At 39.5% G+C, this 19,547-nt stretch overlaps 1 protein-coding gene across 1 annotated transcript in view; it reads left to right on the forward strand.

Annotated features, from left to right (window-relative positions):
• The first annotated feature begins 409 nt into the window (after nucleotides 1-409).
• Nucleotides 410-19,547, forward strand: part of map3k5 (mitogen-activated protein kinase kinase kinase 5) — an 86,935-nt gene continuing 67,797 nt past the window's right edge. Inside the window, exon 1 of the mRNA XM_042504109.2 lies at nucleotides 410-1,409. Coding sequence (XP_042360043.1) covers nucleotides 962-1,409 — 448 coding nt within the window. The 5' untranslated portion in view covers nucleotides 410-961. The remainder of the gene's footprint in view (nucleotides 1,410-19,547) is intronic.

The raw sequence follows: 19,547 nt of genomic DNA on the forward strand, positions 1-19,547 counted from the left end.
AGCCTGGCTGGATAGCAGCTGAAATTGTCGCCTAAAACTTTTCACAGCCGAATGATGATCAACGCCCCAAATTTACTTTGTGATCTGATCGCATTACACAAGATTAATGGACGAAAAAAATGCAATTAGTTTGCAACATTATGAAATGCTTCCAGCTACCGTCCCTGGAAAAAAAACACTGAAACAATAGAGAGATTAATGTTCAATAACGGGCTGTTCCTTTCATTTTATGTCGACATGTCATCATATTAGCTGATAAATGGGTTAATTGACTAATTAGCAGCTCCGTCGATCGCTCGTGTTGTTTTCGGTGAACTGCTCCTTTTAATGAAGCACACAACTCCTCATATGGCCGTGGAGTCTCCGCCCAGCTCCACCAGGCTCCCACTGTTGTCTCCCCGCCCAGTGCGTGAGTGAGTCGGTCTGGACTGGAAGATAACAGTGGAAACTGGGCAGGGTTTGCCTGCACATGAAAGCAGCCTCTGTGCGTGCGCAGTGGACTTTCTCTTTACAGAGATGACACGCTGCTGCGAGCCTTTAACTGCGCGTAACTTCCACTCGCTGTGACATTTGTGTCTTCTGTGGGCGGACACCAGCAGCGTTGCTCAACTTCGGGAAGTATGTGGATTTGTTGTGAGTGCTGAGAAGGAATGCGCGGATTTTCTGGCTTTTCCTCTTGTGTCTTCCTCAGATCGTGACTTCAGTCAACCCGCGGTGTTCAGTATCGGGTGTTTTATCATACGAGCGTGCAAACGACAGCAAACATGCAGGATGGTGTGTAGTTGCGCCGCCGCTTCTGACAGACTGTTTACCGGTGTTGAAACAGAGGACGGTTGCACGTCGTGCCTGTGCAGATGCTCCACGGGTAACCGCCGTGCGTAACACTGGCTCTCCATGGAGGACTGGAGGAGAAGCCGCTCATCTCAACCCACACTTTAAGACAGCGAGTGACACTTGGAACATGATGAGTCAAGACCAGGACGGGATATCCTTACCGGTGCCTTGCTTCGGAGTTTGTCCCAGCAGAGAGAGCCTCGGTGGGGAAAGCACCAGCAGCAGCAGCGGTGGAGGTGTAGGTGGAGGTGTAGGTGGCGGCGCCTCCGGTATCCCCGCAGCTGGGACTTTCTGGCAGGACTCGGTGATCGGCAGCGGGGGCCTCAGCCCGACCCCTGGGAGCTGTCCGATGGACGGCGGGGGGTTGCTTTCCACCGGGAAGTCGTGCAAAAGCAGGCCGGTGACGGTGGCCTATGTGGTGAACGGAGAGGCGAGCCAGCAGAATAACGCGGAGAGCATGGCTTTGCAATGCCTGAAGGACGCCTGCGATACGGTGGGCAGCAAGCTGGAGACGGTAAACTTTGGGAAACTGGACTTTGGAGAGACCACAGTGCTGGACAGTTTCTACAATGCAGGTGAGTCGAGTGGAGGAATCTCCCAAAATTCCTCAAAATTCAGCTTAAATGTTGCCTATTTGAGATTTTGGATCTGTGGTTCCAGATTTCTCCTTAGTCAATAGCTAAATGTCCACACGTAAAACAAATTACCTTGTAAATCAGTTTTATTACATATCTAAACCCATGGGCTTACATCACAGTGACATAAAACATATTGCAAAAATTAAGTGCAATCACTCAGAATTTAATGATTACATAACATTGCAACCAAAAAAGTGCATAATATTGCCTCAACACCCCTGACATAAAAACACTTCAAAGGTGCTGTATGTTTGTAGGCGAAATAATACGAGAAACAGGGCAATAAAGTAGTTGCTGTACTGGGAAAAAACGGTTGACAGATCAAATGAAGCCCTAAACAAAGTCTGTAGGTATCTGCCTTAAAATAAGGTGTGCTTTTATATACTTGACACATTCACAAGTTACTTAAGGCCTATTCAGAATGGACCATGACCCACCAGTTGGGAACCACTGCTTTAAATCAATCCTCTTAATGCATTTGATAGCAGTTTACTCTTTGTACTCATGCATTATAATGACTAAACTACAAGATCAATAGTTAGTCACCCCAGATGTGTTACTTCATGATGGCATGTCACAGGAATGCGTTGCTCTCTTCTACACTAGTTTCAGGGGTCAAAGGTCACTCTTTTTCTTTCTTGGAAACTGTTTGTCTTTAGGACAGGTTGCTCTGAGCTCTCTAAACACAACACACAGTTCTGCATGTCAGGGCTTGAGGCTGCAGCCGTCATGTCACAGTTATTTCCACACTGCACTGAGTAAAAGCTGGAACTCATTGAGCAAAAGAGCATCATTGGGGTTGTTTAATTCGCTCCACAAACGTGGGGGTGATTGTTATATTTTCCCCCCACGCATAGTTTCCCTGCTTCCATTGTGCTGCTTCCAGTATTGTGCTGGAGTGTCATGGGTTGAGCCATGAGGCTGGACTTTCCACTGGAATCTACGAGTAGAGAAACAAACTTGAACCCTCTAACTGAAAGCACTTTTCCCCCTTCTCAGTCGTTTGTGTAGTAGTTGGCTCCTAATCCCACTGGAAACCATCAGTTGTATAATAAGCACTGAAAAAACTCCTTGGAAAGCAGACCTTTCAGGGATTGTGGTTTAATAAAAAGCAGCTGTAATGTACAGGGCTGGCCAGTGTAGTGAGGTGCCAGGAACAGCAGCAAGTGTTTGCATTTCACTCACATATTTGGTATCAAGATTTGTTCAGCAGATATTGCAGGAATAAAATGACATAGCCCAGATGCCTATGACTAAGAACCACAAAGTCTTTTAAAGAAGAACACCTGAGCAAAATACCAGAGTTTAAGTGTCAAGGATTCAGCTAGGTTTCATCACACTTTGATGGGCTAAGTGTATCAAACTCTAACAACTCTAGTAGCCTAAATATAAGTTTCCCTAGCTTTATCAGCGTTGATTGAGAAAAAAAACTCTCAAAGAATTTACTTTAGAAGGCTTTAATTCAAAGGACAAATATGAATGAAAATGTGAATCTTTTTCATCTAATCTCTAAAGACATCGAAGTACATCTTCAACAGCAAGGACAGCTGCAGATAATGAACTGTGCTTGCAAAAGTGCAGTGTGTACAAAATACAGAACATGGAAGTATAAATAATGAAAGACTGCAGCTGTTTTTGTTGAAAACTTATTAATAAGGTTTTACAAGCCTACAGTTGTAAATGTTAATACGTTATTAATGAAATCAAATTCGCTCGAGATGCCCTGCAGCTATTTGTCAAATTACAGTGCTCAGTCTGATGAACTAAGGACCAAAGCAGAAAAAGCTAGTGTGATACTGGAGACAAACACCTTCCACAACCTGGCAACCCAAAACTTGTTGGTATTAGCATCTTGTTACTGATCTATAAAGATGTATAAAGTGGAGCCATTATTTCTGAATTAGACTTCTAAAAACATCTGTTTTCAGCAAAATTTGGTTCAGTTTAGAGCTGAAGTAGTTAGTTAATGATTAGTCGATAATCAGAAAAGTAATCTGCAACTGTTTTGGAAATCAGTGACTAATATCAGTCCTTTTTCATGCCATAATGTCAAACATCCTCTAGAATCAGCTTCTAAAACTTTAAGATCTTCTGTTTTTCTCTGATAGTAAATTGAATATCAATAAATTAAGGACAGTTTGCTTAAAAGCAATATAAAAGTGCTGGGCCCTAAGACATTGTAATGTGGCATTATTATTCACTTCTTTTTGGCTTTTTACTAACTAGTTAATTAAGACAATAACTGGCAGACTAATTTGAAATGGAAATAACCATTAGTTTCAGCCCTAGCCCAGTTTTAACTTACATGACCTCTACATTCTTAATTAAATCAGTGCTTATTTATGATTTTTATCAAAGAAGAAATGACCTTGCTGACTTCAAAAGCACAGGGGTGTACAGAAGCAACACATGATGTAAAGCAGCCTGGAAAAGGTTATTCCTATATTAAAAAGTTGGTGAAAAATATAGTGAATATACAGCAAAAAAATGCCCCCAATTTGAGTTAGATTAATGTCACAAGACTGATACAAAACAATGATTCCCCTTTTGCAGTTTACAAAAAGTTTCTATTTTACCCGCATCAGACCATCAAAGTCCTTCATAATAAGAGTGTACAAGTGAAAACAGACCATTGTATAGTTTTCATTCAACAAAAGCGAAGCTTGTTGCCTGTCATAACATTCTGTTATTACTCGTACAAACACATCGCGTTCTCTCTTTCTCTTTTTTTTGTCTAATTTGGTTGTCTTCCTATGAACTACTGTGGAATTTTCTCATAAATTCACATGGGAGAGCAGAGGCATTTTTCCCAGAAACACACTGCTCTATCTGGTCAAACACACTGCTTCATCCTCTTCCTGCACAAGTGTGTACCCAAGATGAAGGCCAGACAACAAAAACCTTTAAACAATGAGATCAGCGCCAGACTGAAAGTACGTAGGTCCCTGTTAATTTGGAAAGATGATTTTCCAGATTCAGATACAAGCTGTTCCTAACTGTCCTTAAATGTCCCCCTCACATGATACTGTGGACAAAGAGGACATTTGGCTGAGAGATGACAGAGGCTGATTGCCAAGCCTCCAGGCCATGACACACAGGAAATGTGAGGAAAAAATGTAGATGCAAACTTTTGCCAACAGTAATGGCAAACCATATCTTGTCAGTTAGGGGGTTTGTTTTGTACAGCCCAGATATTGATCATGGGTTCTGTTCCTGAAGTCAGACATCAGCTCTGAAGACATATTGATCGGTTGTAGTGTTAATTCAGTCTGTCTTACTCACAGTGTGATCACAAGTGAGCTGTGATGTTATGTAAAAAATGGAGTGGATGAACGGCATGCTCTGGTTTCATTCATTTAAACAAAAGAATCATCAGCAAAAAACTGCACATTTGGTTTACAGTAGGGCTGCAACTTACAATTTATTTATTATCAGTGAATGTGGTAAAAAAAAAAAGTTCATTACAAGTTCCCAGCATGACGTCCTCTAATATCCAAACAGCAGTCCAAAGCATAAAAATATTCAGTTTTAAAAGATATAAAACAAACAAGCGGCAAATTCTCCCGCTTGAGAAGCTGGAAATAGTGGATCTTTGGTGTTTATGCTTTCTAAATTACTTAGCTGGCAATTAATGTTCGGCAAATAACCTAATCAATGAATGGTTTGTGTGATATAATGCAATGGTTGACAAAGGATATCAAAGGAATTAGTGCCCCACGAGTTATGTAACATACTAAGCATAAAGTTACATAGTTAATATAAAGTAATGTATGAAAGGATTTAGAAAGTACAGTTCAGTAGGTTAAGTTTTGGAAAAGAAACATGATGACGGAGTACTTTAAGATAACTCAAAGTTCACATAGTTTCACACTTTTCTCAACACCGGTCTCCTGGGTGAAAGGCTGTATTGTCTGATCTATCCACCATCCCAAAATGCCACCCTAAATGGACTTTCAGTCTTTACATTCTTTCTTTTACTCCCATCAGCGCATTGTTCATACATGCCTACAATTTAATTTAAGCATAAGTGAACATTCTTGTTTGGGACAGACCCCAGCAAGAATCCTAAATTAATCACTGCTATATATTTAGCAAAAAGTAAAATGCGAAAACTACTGTTTCTACAAAAATTCCAACTCATATGGCAATATCTTCAAAAATAATCGCAATATGATTTTTGCATATCATACAACCCTAGGCTGAATTCAGTTTTCTATTTTTTGATAATGTGTAAATTACATTAATAAGAATGATCTGTCCAAATTGTCCCTGCCGACTGTAGGACTCAATGCATGCAGTATATCTGCAGCAACGGAGTCTTAACAGTGATAATCAGTAAAGCAAATAACCAAAAAGAAGTCATTTCTTCTGCACTGAGTTGGTGCTTCCAGTGGTCTCAAAGAGAATTTTTTCTAGGTCACAAAAAAAAGCAGCAGCTGAGATCGATACACTTGCAAGCATCTGTCATAGCTGCTGGTTCACTCCTCCGTCTGGCCTGACTCATTGTGAGTCATTGTTAGCATTTATCAAGGCCTAACTGTAGAACCCCGAAAACTAACCTTTGCACAGTATTGACCACACACATTCCCTGAGTGAGCAAAGTGCATGATGGTTTAGTGTGGTTTTTAAATGCATCCGTCTGCTTCTGTTGAACTGGCCTTATGTCACTGTGAGCTGCAGAGGGAAAAGGAGTCTGTATTAGCTGAACTCTAGATTTCTGAATCATTGCCCACCTCTTAAAATTTTTGTCAAGCAGTTCAAAAGCCCTGTGAATGGCTGGAGGTACAACCAAGCCAATCGTCAGCCTTTGTAGGGTGGAAATAATGATGGTGATGTAATCTCATGGCACCAATCCCAGAATCCAAATAATTAAAAGTGTCCAAACAAATGGGGCAACACGTGTAGATTAATTCACAGATAACTGAGTCCATTGGACAGTATTTCACTACTGGAAAGATGGTTTTTTTTTAAAAACTAGGTTGTCTTGTAGAAAGATGTAAATACTTTTGATATTGGTGCTACATGACCAGAGAAGAAAACCTACAATTACCAGAATACACTGCAATGCACTGTATTAGTAAAGGCTCCTGCAGTTGGGTGAGATAATGGGAGCTTGTCCATTTTGACACAGGAAACCATATGGCATTTGGCTGATAACAAACAGTCTCATATTACGGTAAATGGTTAGATAAAATGTCTTTTTGAAGACATTTTAAGCAAGAAATTACATAATGTTTCCTTTACAATACATTTGACAGTATAGTACCCCTGTCCTGTTCACCAGTTCTCATATTACAGCCATACAGTGCACTAAAATATGTTTCTGAGCAAAAAATAGCTAATACAGTGGAATGTTGGTTAATATTTGATCAGCACTGCCTAGTTTTATAGTTTGATCTCAGTATTTTCAGTCTCCATTTTTACAATACAGGAAACAGTACGGTGCCTGCTTCCTGTTCACAAACTAATACAGCTAAACATTACACAAAAATGTTTCTGAAGACATTTTGGTCAAGAAATAGGCAATGCAGCGTCACAATCGTGATCAGCATTTATATTTGATTAACATGCTTAGTTTTACATTTTGATAGGAGCTAGGTCTGAGTTTGAGCAAAAGAGAGGAAGAGAGGTGTTTCTCTCTGGATTCTATACTTTTAGTGTCTGTGGTGGTGGGAGTACAAAAATGCAGAAGTACAATCTGTAGTACAAGGAACAGCCCTGGAGCCAGCGAAAATCTGATGTGAGCTTAGAGATGGGCTGCTGGTAAGACTGAGTTAAGTTTACCATCACTGATTTAGACAAAATACTCACATTGTTATGATACCAAGCTGGTTGAAAATCAGGAAAGTATCCCTTTAAATAGCACGTCTAAAAACAGGTCCATGTAAAAAAGTTATCCCCCCCCAAAAGTCATTAAATTAGCCCACCTTTTACTCAAGACAGTGAGTTGGGAGGATGTAGAGCTTATAGCAGTTTCACCCTTGATAACCTTGACAAGTAAAATAAGCTGAGAGGTTTGATTGATAGCTGTGTTACTTGTAGTGCACGCACAGCAACAATGAAGTACAGTTGAGGAGTCTTGCTTGATACGTTTCAAAATGATTCATTACTTTGATCGACACGATGACAAAATAACAATTCATGCTGATGCATGTTGAAACACATCCACCCAAAGTAAAAACAAATCACTCTTCTCCCCAGAAATATGACAAAAAAAGAAAACATTTTTGAATGATTTTAACCAACACATGTAATTTATGTGTCTCTACAGTGCCTGGAAGCCCAGTTGCAATTTTTACATTGCAGCAGTTAATATATATCGGGGACCAATTGTACAGACTCGTGCTGGTTGGATATTCAGTCATAGCTGTGGTATGCAGAGCTTTATCTCTCCAGTTGATCATTACGCTGCATTACTGTGTGATTTACAGGGAGCACAATGGGTTTTTGAACAATTCCTGAGCACTCTGAAAGCAGCTTTGGCCTCACTCTGAGTGTTTGCTCGCCTCTTGTTTTTGTACTCAACCCCACCGCTCACCGCTCTGCCAGCAATACAGATACAACTCACAAATTGTCAGGCGTTCCACTTGTGCTTTTACTTTGTTGTAATATTGAGAAGGCTGAGACAAGCACTTTGTTGAGGTCTTAGGTGAAGCGGTCACAAGATAGCAGGTGCATTATATCTGGATTGCCTGCATCAATCCTCAACTACCTACCCCAAAAGATCAGTGGGATTACTCTGTTTACCAAAACTTGAAGAGAAACATTTGTAGTAGTTCACTTTGGCCCCTTTAAGCAAATGCGGAGATGGCAACAATTTGCTTAAAAGGGAAATAATTAAATTTTTCTGGATTTTGTGCTTAGGCATTATAGTGTTGCAATGAAGGACATTCACATTAAACATGGCCAAAGTTTCAAATATTGAGGTAAATGTACATAAAAGTAATCCTTGTCCCTAGCAAAAACCTCATGTTTTGTACCATTACAAATGCCCCTTTTTCTATTTCTTTTCTGCTCTGGATACAGTATGATGTCATAGTGCCAGATTTCTTTGTATGGTCATCTTCTCCAGGTACGCTACGGCAAGTGTTTACATAACGTACACTGCTACATTTAGCTACATGCTAACATCAGGAAAACCTGTAATCTTTGTGCTGATGTATATCTCCCCAATTTTTAGATTATATTACGACTGGAACATACTGGTTGAGAAGCTTTTATTTGTGATTTTTTTGTTCTTTCTTGAATTCAGAAGATAAACTAATAAATAGAGAATAAAATAGAATGAACAAATAAATAGGCGAAAGAAAAAAATGAGGAGGGTAGTTAAATGAATAAAAAACAATCAAATAAAATAGGGGTCAACATTAAGTACAAAAGCACACAAAGAAAAAATATGTTCTGTCAACAAGAATACTGGATCAAAGGAATTTGTGATTTGTCATGTCAAAAAGTGCATTTTCTGGCTGCATTGATGGTGCAGTGTCACCAACATACGAAAGAAACATTGACCAATCAGAGAAGACTGGGCTTTTTTGGGAGGGGCGCTGAAATGGAGCCTCCCTGACAGAGGGTGATTAGAGGTGCTCTAGCACAGAAAGTATGAGAAAAATAAAGTGTTGTTTGACCTTTAAAGCATGTAAACGTGATCTAGTAGAAACCTTAAATGTATGTATAAACCTGAAAATGGGCGCAATAAGTCCTTTTGACCTACATTTTTATCACGTTGTACGTAAATGCTGGTGTGATGGGCCTTTACTGGGCAGATCTAAATGTGAAAAAACATGGAGCTGGCTTAACAGCCCTGATAAAGTTGTGTAAAAACATACAAATACTTAGATTTTGTGATTTTATCAGAGGAGGATAATCCTCGACCAGTTTCTTTATAGAAGATTTGGTTATTTGATGTTTTCTAATGTGTCTTTAACAATTTAGTCTTTGTTTTAAATATCCTAAAAATAGAAAAATATAAACTCTAATCTAGAACATGGATGTAGTCCCTACTATGTTCAGTGTCAACACTCCTGCAAGTCAGCTGACAGCTTCTTGTCGAGAGCGCCTCGGGACTCACCAGCATAAGACTGTACACTCAGCTTCCCGACTGGGAGGCCGCGCTGCTCTGAAATCCCGTCAGCTGGCCCTCTGCTAAGTTGTTTATCCTCCCTCCTGTTTACTCTGTATGCTTGGCTGCTCACTAGAGGTTAGAGAGCACAAGGTCAGAGGGATTTAGCCCACAGGCCACTCACTGGCGCCTAGGGAAAAGCGACTTCACCTCAGCGGGAGAGGTAGACTGTAGGCAGAACCACAATGTTGGTGAGGAAAAGTTGTTTTCACGCATATATTTCTCAACAGGAAGTGCAGCGTAGACTCGGAGGCAAACAGTCTGTTCTTCTTCATTCATTATTGTTGTGAAATCCACATTACAGTTGAAGCACGTCAGCAATAAAACACTTAAGCTCACTGTCATATCACATCAGGGTTTTTTTTGGCATCCTTGCATGCTCTGCTGATTAACAACAGTAATCCCTGGCATCCCCGCGTGCAGTATTTCAACGTCAAACATGCAATTAAGAGGGTATTCTTCATATGAGCTGAACATGTTGTAAGTGCAGTATACTGTCGGATAAACCCCAGGGTAAGTCTCTTAAGAGCTCCTCAGAAAAATGACAGGAGGTGGAGAGGCGGTGTGTTAAAGCTTCCCTCCAGGTCTTATCAGAAGTTCGTCTGAGGTGAAAGGTAGCTGGAGTGAGTTGCCGGCGTCTTTAGAAAGCTGTGGAAGGTGAAGAGAATGATTCATCAGTGTAGTGATAAGGTACCAGGAAGCCGCCAGTGGCTCTACCTATCCCAAAAGATCAGTGGGATTATTGTTGTATGAGGTATATCTGGAGCAGTAACACACAGCAATATATACAAGATAGAAAACAAGCATTGACTCCTTCTCCAGTTGAACAACTGTTACTAGATTGTTGTTTTCTCCTCCTACATACATATAAACCGAATCATTGCATGCAACAAGTTGTCATTTACATGCACTCTGCAGTATTTAATGATACGATCATAGCCAGGCACCAGTTTCAGAGGTGGAGTTACTCATCAGTACTTTACAATACTCTTCTCACATATGCAGCTGTAAGCTGGCTTGTTTCAGTATTTTGAATTTGCACATGCACCACAAAGGTCACAAAGTGAGGCTGATGCAAAACTGTGTTTGATGAATAGGTGGTTAGCCGAGGGAGAGCAATCTTGTTTAGGCAATGACAGGAAAAGTGTTCCAAATTTTACTATTTAATCGACAAGTTCAAGGTGTTTTTTCATCATTCATCATCTGGGAACCATGAATGTCTGCACAAAATGTTGCCCAAATCCATCTAATAGATCTTGAGATATTTGACTGGATACATAAAAACTCTGATGCGCTAGTAATGCTAGATAATTGAGATTAATTCATTCTTTGCGTAACAAGAATTTTTTGTGCAAAATTTCATGGCGGAAGTAGTTGGTAAGATATTTTAGACTGGACCAAATTGGTGGACCAGCTGACATTGTCATCACTGGAGTTATGCTAGCTGGATAGCTATAAAAAGTAACAGGTAGCTTCATACAAACTGACATGTGACACAGTTTAAAATTCTGTATGGAGATTTTTATCAAACATGCTGATGTTTAATGTTTCTCCGGTTTCAGATGGGAAACCTTTCAGGGTGTTCAGTTGAACTAGTTCCTGCTCAGTGCAGCTCTACTTCAATGCAGCATTTTGCAAATAAGCAGAGCTGTACTTTAATCCTGTTATGTGAGGTAATTGAGATAAGGTTGAAATATTGTTTACTTGGCATAAATACAAATTCCTCTTGTTTCAGCAAATTCTGTAAATCAAGAAGGCAAGTCGGGGCAACGTAGACAGCAGCACGAGTTTCTCCCTGCCTGTTTGTCAGCCGTGGATGAATTCACATTCTGTTCTCAGCTCTTTTACCCCTCGGGGCCATGGCACTGCAGTTTGTACAATCTCTCAGTGTGAGAAAAGGCGACAAAGTGGAGCAGAGGTAAAAAAAAAAAAAAAAAAAAGGGAGAGGGGCCCGTCTGCCAGCAGAACAGTGCAACTGGAAGGTTGGTCTCATTTCCTGCTTCATGGTGTTTTCAGGGTCGTTTCTTTCTAGTTTCTCTTGTGTGTAAAAATAAGGGGCGTATTAATCTGTCTGCTGGCAGGGCATCTACAGAATAACCATTGTGGAGTGTTTCCCACATGATCCTCTGGGAGAGGAGATGTATTTGTAGACAGAAACGTGCAGTTGAAAGACTTGTATGGTTCTTTTCTTCCATTCCCAGGGTGGTATTTTTGGCTGTGTATACTTAATGTGGCTTTTTTTGCCTCACATGCGGCTGAACCTGATTGGGAATATATTATAGATGTTTGGCCATTTCCAGAGACAATTTTCACTTGCAGCTGTCAGTGACACATGTGGCTCAAGATATTTGTTTATCTCCCAGTCCTACCAGCATGCATTTGTAGTCAGAGTTTATATTTGTTTGTTACAAATTTCTTCTGTTTATTGTTAGTATTGGTAAAGAAGCAAATTTAAAACACTAAAGAGTGACAGTAAAAATTTCATTCTGCACAATTAGTTGAGTCTCCCTTAGGGACAAACATGCACCACCCTGTTTTTACCTGGAGCTTTTACACCGCTAGTGTCTGTGATTTTGACTTTTCAAGATCAAGTTGATGAGATGTGCCATCTTAAAAAAGTTTGCAAAAATCTTATAATGTGTGTCTGACAAACCTGCATCCCAAAAAAAATTTCAAAAAAATATAATTTAAAACCAAAATATTATACTGCAGAGCTGTTTCCAAGAACAAGTCTTAAAGGAATACTTCACCCAAAAACAATCTAAATTGTATATGATACTCCCCTCCCTCAGCTCTTTATGTTCCCAAAAAAGTCTTCCATTGATTGGCATTACAGAGAGAGCAGCATCCAAAAAATGAAGCAAATCAGTGCAAACAGACTTGGACAGAAGCATGATTTAACACAGCAGAAAAGGTCATTAAATGTCCTGAAACTTTCTGTGCATCATCATCCATTCATGGGTTTATGGCAATTCAAACATAACCATTTTGCTAAATTATTGCTTAACAAAACATTTCTATATGATCCTTCCGTGAAGGGAATTGTCGTGCACATGCATTTACTCACTCATGCCTTGAAATGACCGCATGTGTTTATCTGTCAAAGTCTGTTTGCTCTGAGATGCTATCATTTCTCCGACTATCCACTGTTCTTCTTCTTTTCACCACCAGTGGCACTATGGCGTAATTGATTGTAACAAGTGCTTGATTATCAGGGGGCCTTATATGTTTGTATCCCGTGCTCTACCTGCATACTCAAGGGGATGCGGGTTACATGACAAGGTGAGGGGTTATATACCGATTTACCATGACAGTAATGGGCCAAGAAACATAGCAGTATGCCAGCAAAAGGCAGGAATCAATCAATGCTTTTAAGGATGCACACAATGCATCGTTAATGTCAGCATAGCAGCATTTGTTTACAAGAAAACGCCACTAGGTACCTTTAAATCTGTCTTGAGTCCGTAAGTCTCTGTTATCCTGCATGTGTCTTTAACATGACAGCAGCAAACATCATCTGTGGCACGAGTACAAGACGTAATTATCAGGCAGCTGCCACAACGCACAGGAACACAACAACCATCCTCCACCGTTTCTGGAAATTTGGCAGAGAATTTAGCGATTTTAAGGGGGGGAAGGGAGTGAGTTGCCGGCGTCTTTAGAAAGCTGTGGAAGGTGAAGAGAATGATTCATCAGTGTAGTGATAAGGTACCAGGAAGCAGCCAGTGGCTCTACCTATCCCAAAAGATCAGTGGGATTATTGTTGTATGAGGTATATCTGGAGCAGTAACACACAGCAATATATACAAGATAGAAAACAAGCATTGACTCCTTCTCCAGTTGAACAACTGTTACTAGATTGTTGTTTTCTCCTCCTACATACATATAAACCGAATCATTGCATGCAACAAGTTGTCATTTACATGCACTCTGCAGTATTTAATGATACGATCATAGCCAGGCACCAGTTTCAGAGGTGGAGTTACTCATCAGTACTTTACAATACTCTTCTCACATATGCAGCTGTAGGCTGGCTTGTTTCAGTATTTTGAATTTGCACATGCACCACAAAGGTCACAAAGTGAGGCTGATGCAAAACTGTGTTTGATGAATAGGTGGTTAGCCGAGGGAGAGCAATCTTGTTTAGGCAATGACAGGAAAAGTGTTCCAAATTTTACTATTTAATCGACAAGTTCAAGGTGTTTTTTCATCATTCATCATCTGGGAACCATGAATGTCTGCACAAAATGTTGCCCAAATCCATCTAATAGATCTTGAGATATTTGACTGGATACATAAAAACTCTGATGCGCTAGTAATGCTAGATAATTGAGATTAATTCATTCTTTGCGTAACAAGAATTTTTTGTGCAAAATTTCATGGCGGATCATCAAGTAGTTGGTAAGATATTTTAGACTGGACCAAATTGGTGGACCAGCTGACATTGTCATCACTGGAGTTATGCTAGCTGGATAGCTATAAAAAGTAACAGGTAGCTTCACACAAACTGACATGTGACACAGTTTAAAATTCTGTATGGAGATTTTTATCAAACATGCTGATGTTTAATGTTTCTCCGGTTTCAGATGGGAAACCTTTCAGGGTGTTCAGTTGAACTAGTTCCTGCTCAGTGCAGCTCTATTTCAATGCAGCATTTTGCTCTGATTTGCTTCATTTTTTGGATGGAGGGAGGGGAGTATCATATACAATTTAGATTGTTTTTGGGTGAAGTATTCCTTTAAGACTTGTTCTTGGAAACAGCTCTGCAGTATAATATTTTGGTTTTAGATTATATTTTTTTGAAAGTTTTTTTGGTCTGTCTCGAGTCCGTAAGTCTCTGTTATCCTGCATGTGTCTTTAACATGACAGCAGCAAACATCATCTGTGGCACGAGTACAAGAGGTAATTATCAGGCAGCTGCCACAACGCACAGGAACACAACAACCATCCTCCACCGTTTCTGGAAATTTGGCAGAGAATTTAGACATTTTAAGGGGGGGAAGGGAGTTTTTGAGTGTGGGAAATGATTTCCAGTGGAGCTTGGAGACAGTAATTCCACTGTCTCTTTCTGTGTGGAACAAGCTCCGGAGAAATCCACCCACTACGCTCTGCTCCACTAACACGGGCCTCATTCCCTCCTTCTCCTTTCACGATAAGGGGAAAAACCTCAACAGCAGCGCACTGAAGCTTTCACTCACATCTGTTGCAGTTGAGTCACCATGGTTACAACATCTTATGTGTAGTTGTTATGTAATTGATTGTAACAAGTGCTTTATTGACTTCCTGTACCTGTTCTGTTCCTTCATACTCAGACACAATAAATCTGCAGGCCATTACAGCTGGCCCCTGAGTGACCAATGTAAACAGCCCTATCATAATGTAATTGCAGTGCTTTTTGCATTGCGGCGCAATGACATTTTCACAAATATTAAGTGTTGTTAGGCCAAAGTAAGGGCATGTACATACACATCCAAACATTTTATTTTCCTTATTATACTGCAAGGGAAAAAAGATCATATAAAATATGCTTTGGCTCCACTGAGATCAGTATAAAAGCCAAAAGCAGTATGCAAATGCTGTGTGTATAAATATGCAACCTGTAGATGTTGCGGACATTTTCACATTTGTACATACAGTACTTTGTGGACAAAAATTCAAGTTTTGCCAGCAATTCTATTCTTTTTTAGTCTATACAGCACTTGTATAAAAAACACTTAACATAAATACGTGTTTGGCTGTACATGTACATTTAAAGTCATTCACGTCTTGGTTTTGTTTGTTTCTTTGTATCTAGTAGTAGTGCTGGAATGATTAGTCAACTAATTTGATTGTTGAATCAGCAGGAAACAAATCAACAGTTTTGTTCAAGTTCAAGTCATTTATCAAACAAAAAATACTAAATATTGGTTTTCAGTTTCTCAGATGTGAGAATCTGCTTGTGTTCTTGATGTTTATATAATTGTAAATGAATTATTGGTTGTACAATCAAGGGAGACCTGGGTACATCTGGACTGTGATAAAATATTTTGAACTATATATTTTTCTTCTTTAGCTTCATTGTAGGACATCTGAGCAACTTCTTGTCTTTAAAGAATCTCTTTTATTACAACAAATTTACATTTTGGGGGTTATTTTCTTACACTCCTTGCCTTTAAGAGTAATGGATTAGTTGGACAAATGATCTGCAGATTGTTGGAATGTAATTTTCTAACGTTCTGGTTCACTTACTAACCTGTTGTACTGCTTTCTGCTGTATCTCACAGCCTCACAGCTCCTTAGTCAGTGGAACTTACTCAGCATGTATTAAGAAGCTTGTAGGCTAAGTGAACTATGAGTTTAGACAATCCAATTGCCAGAAAATATGTTTGCATTGTATGTTTCTACAAACCACAGATATGTTACATTTGCGAATTGTTATCTAGTGGAGATGTTGAGAATCTACATTTCAAAAACAACACTGGTTTGGAAAAGATCATGTTATGACTTAAAATACTGTCTTAGGTGGCACAATCTTCACAGGAAAAGCAACCATGTCTGTTAAAAAAATCCAACTGCTTTCTTTCTACTATCCTGACAGGAAATGCAGCAATGTCTTGGTATCCTTGTTGGAAAAAAAACAACAATGGGTAGCTGCTCAACTCCAGGGATGCACTATATTAAATTGTATAACTGATATGCCTATATATAAAAAATAATTTTGCCATTAACCGATATCAATATATCCACTATTCCCCTCCACCTAATTGCAGTGATCATCAAGTCTCTTCTGTAGTGGAATTAATATTACGTTATGCATACTCTTGTCATGATGGCCCACCAGCAGATGTAGATATGAAATACAGTGTTTTTTTCAGCATATGTAGTATTCATTCATTGTGCAAAATAAGTATGTTGGCCGATTCCAATGGCATGCTGATATTATCAACATGATTTTATTGTTTGTTGGTCTGCAGTGGTTTGCAGCTTGGCAGGCGTTTCGCCTAGTCGACAAGCTATCCATCATCCTCTCTTCTCGATGACAAAGTCAGCTCATATACTGCATAATTTTAGAAGCATTGATATGATACATATGAAAAGTGCAAACATTTGGAATTTGCAAAAATATACAATGTCAGCATTTTCTTCTAGTGACAGGGCTGATTTGGAATATTTGATCACAGATAAGCTTTGCCAAATTGAAGAGAGAACCATCATTCTCAAATTTACTGATTAACAGTAATGAAAATACAAGCAGTCGGTCTAGTCATAAGCATTCACTATGGTAGACAATAAAGATGTTTTGTATTATGCTTATGAATACTCTGTATATGGCTTCAGGGACCTATAGTGAAGATGATGCACACAGTCTCAGTGTTGTTTATAGCTGAAGGCTGTTGGGAGGAGTGACTGTTTACATTTCTCAACAGCCCACACTCATTAAAATAGATTTCTTTGTGTCCAAATGTATGCTCTCCATTTGGCTGGGAGCACAGGAGAGAAAGACACTTTGAGTCTCTGAGATAATCCATATCCACTTGAACAGTCTCCAGTGCCATTTAGATCCTGCTGCGATTACAATATTGGGGGGTTCCCCCCCTCCAAAAAAGAGCATGTGTAACTGGTGGGGCACTCAGGGGAGGGCTGAGAAGGATCTAAAAAGAGGAGCCTGCAGACACCACAATAATTCCTGCAGCTTTCTTAGAGCTGCTCATCTCGCTTCGCCTCGTTCCCTCTCTCCCCCCTTTAGAGGCACCGCTGGGCCTGAGGAACCTGCAGCAGCAGGCCGAAAGCTGCTGGAAGCCAAATAGTGTGCGAGAGTATTGAATTATTTCCCTCCTCTGCTTTGAGCAGTAGGCGAGGGAATCAATTTGGTTTTGGTCAACAGTGGCAGGTCGAGCCGTAGGAGGTGTAGCAGGATTATCAGGGCATCGCTATGCATGTTTCACTCCTGTATTTTTTCCAATTTGGTCCTATCTCTCCCCGGTGTAGATAGACTTTATTTACGACTGATATCAGGTGATTGCAAAGGGCACAACAACAGCTGAGGAGAACACATGTGATCAGGTGGTGGGGCCTGTGTAAGGGTGACTCGAGTTACTCTGCTACTGGCTTTACGCAGCCTTCTGTCAACACTATGTTGGCAGGTCTGCTGTTACACTGGCATGAACTCAGCTCGGCTGTCGAATTGGTAAGCAATCACGACATCTGAATGCTCGCCAGTAAAACATTCAGATGCTTTGCTGTTAAATCGGGCAAAATCACAGGAGCTGTCTGGATGACATCTCGTGCTGCATGTCTCTGTGAATTCAAGATTATAGTTCTTTATGTGGCAGTGAGCCTGTCATGACACTGCCGAAAGAACACAAAACACATTTTTGGATAAATCGAGTCATGCTTGTTAAGCGTGACATTTTATTTTGGGGCCTTCACAATGTGTCCACTGTGCTTTGAGGTGTGAAGCATTTCCTCCATTGGTTTGTTTAACCCTCTGAAAAACCTCAAGTGACATCAATGTTCTTGTGCTGCTTTCAGATGCTTTTGACAAGTATTTAAATCTCTGAATCCTAAATTGGTGTGATTTCTTTTAATAACATGGGGAAAAGGCAATGACCAACTTGGTAAGAAATGTTCAACAGATTTTTAGAAATGTAGTAGCTTTAGAAAGTTATTTCAAAAAAGCTAGAGAAAAACTGTTTATAATTATCATAATTACATATTCAAAATTATGTTACAGAGTTATACATTTTTCAACCACATTTTGGGGTCATGTCATTTTTTATCTTTGTTTTTTTTTCTTCTTCTAATTTTCTGGTAATTTTCTTGTACTTTTTTTTTTTTTTACTAATTTCTTGCTAAGGATCATTTCTTCTTTCATTGCTCATTGCCTTCTTCCTATGTTTTTGACAAAAGTCACCAATTTTCTCAGGTTTCAAAGGGTTAATCAAATGTTCATTAGGATTGTATTCTCAGTACATTTCAATGTAATGCAGTTTTTTCGGAATGAGCATAATATGAACTAACTCAACAGCAAAATCCAGTGGTTTTCCAAGAGATAAATATTTAAGTAGGACTGCAACAAGACATATTTTATTCATTGACAAATCAATTAATAATTTATTCTATAAAAATAAAAAAACAAAAATAATGCCTGCCACAGTGTGCCGTAGCTTAAAGTGACATTCACATGTTAAATCTTTGTTTTGTCAGACACAAAAATATTGAGTTTACAATCATGTAAAGCAGAAAAAAGAAGCAAATCCTCCTTATTTAGTAGCTGAACCAGAGAACATTTGGCATTTTTTACGAGAAACAGGAGTCTACATGTTGGGGGCTGTGTGAGGCTGCACTTGCTCTCAACTCTTTTAGCTCAAAAAAGGAATTTCACTGCTGGAATGATGATCTTTCAGAAAACGGGGCTCTCTATGCAGTAAAAGGAGCAAATACTTTTGAACTTGGTGCCACATGACCAGAGAAAAACGACAAAAAAAACTACCAGAATGCACTGCACTGGACCGACAAATGTTCCAGCTGGTGGATGACATAATGCAAGTTTGTCCGTTTGGTTCAGCACAGGCAATAATATGGCAACATGTTGGTAAAAAATTACAGTTAAAAAGTACAATATGTTTCTGAAAACATTTTAGGAATGAAATAGAAAATGAAGTAAAGTTATCTTGTTTTTTTTTTATTTGATCTGCACTGCTTATTTTTACAATTTCATTGAATTTGGCATGCATTTGAGAGAGGTGGGGGCGGCAATATGAATGAGATGAGCAGGGAGATTTTGGTGCCGGAGGGAAGTTTATCCCCTGTCATTTACAGATAATACCCACATTGTCATGATACAAAGCTGGTTGAAAATCTGCAAAATTTCCCTTTTATCACACTAACACACTCACAATGACAACACTAACATGCTGACATGGTTGTCAGCATGTTAGTGGCTGACAGGTTGGTGGGAATATCGTCATTAT

Source organism: Plectropomus leopardus, chromosome 16, assembly GCF_026936395.1.
Source record: "Plectropomus leopardus strain MGB_pleo_1.0 chromosome 16, ASM2693639v1, whole genome shotgun sequence".
Classification (NCBI taxonomy): Eukaryota; Metazoa; Chordata; class Actinopteri; order Perciformes; family Serranidae; genus Plectropomus; species Plectropomus leopardus.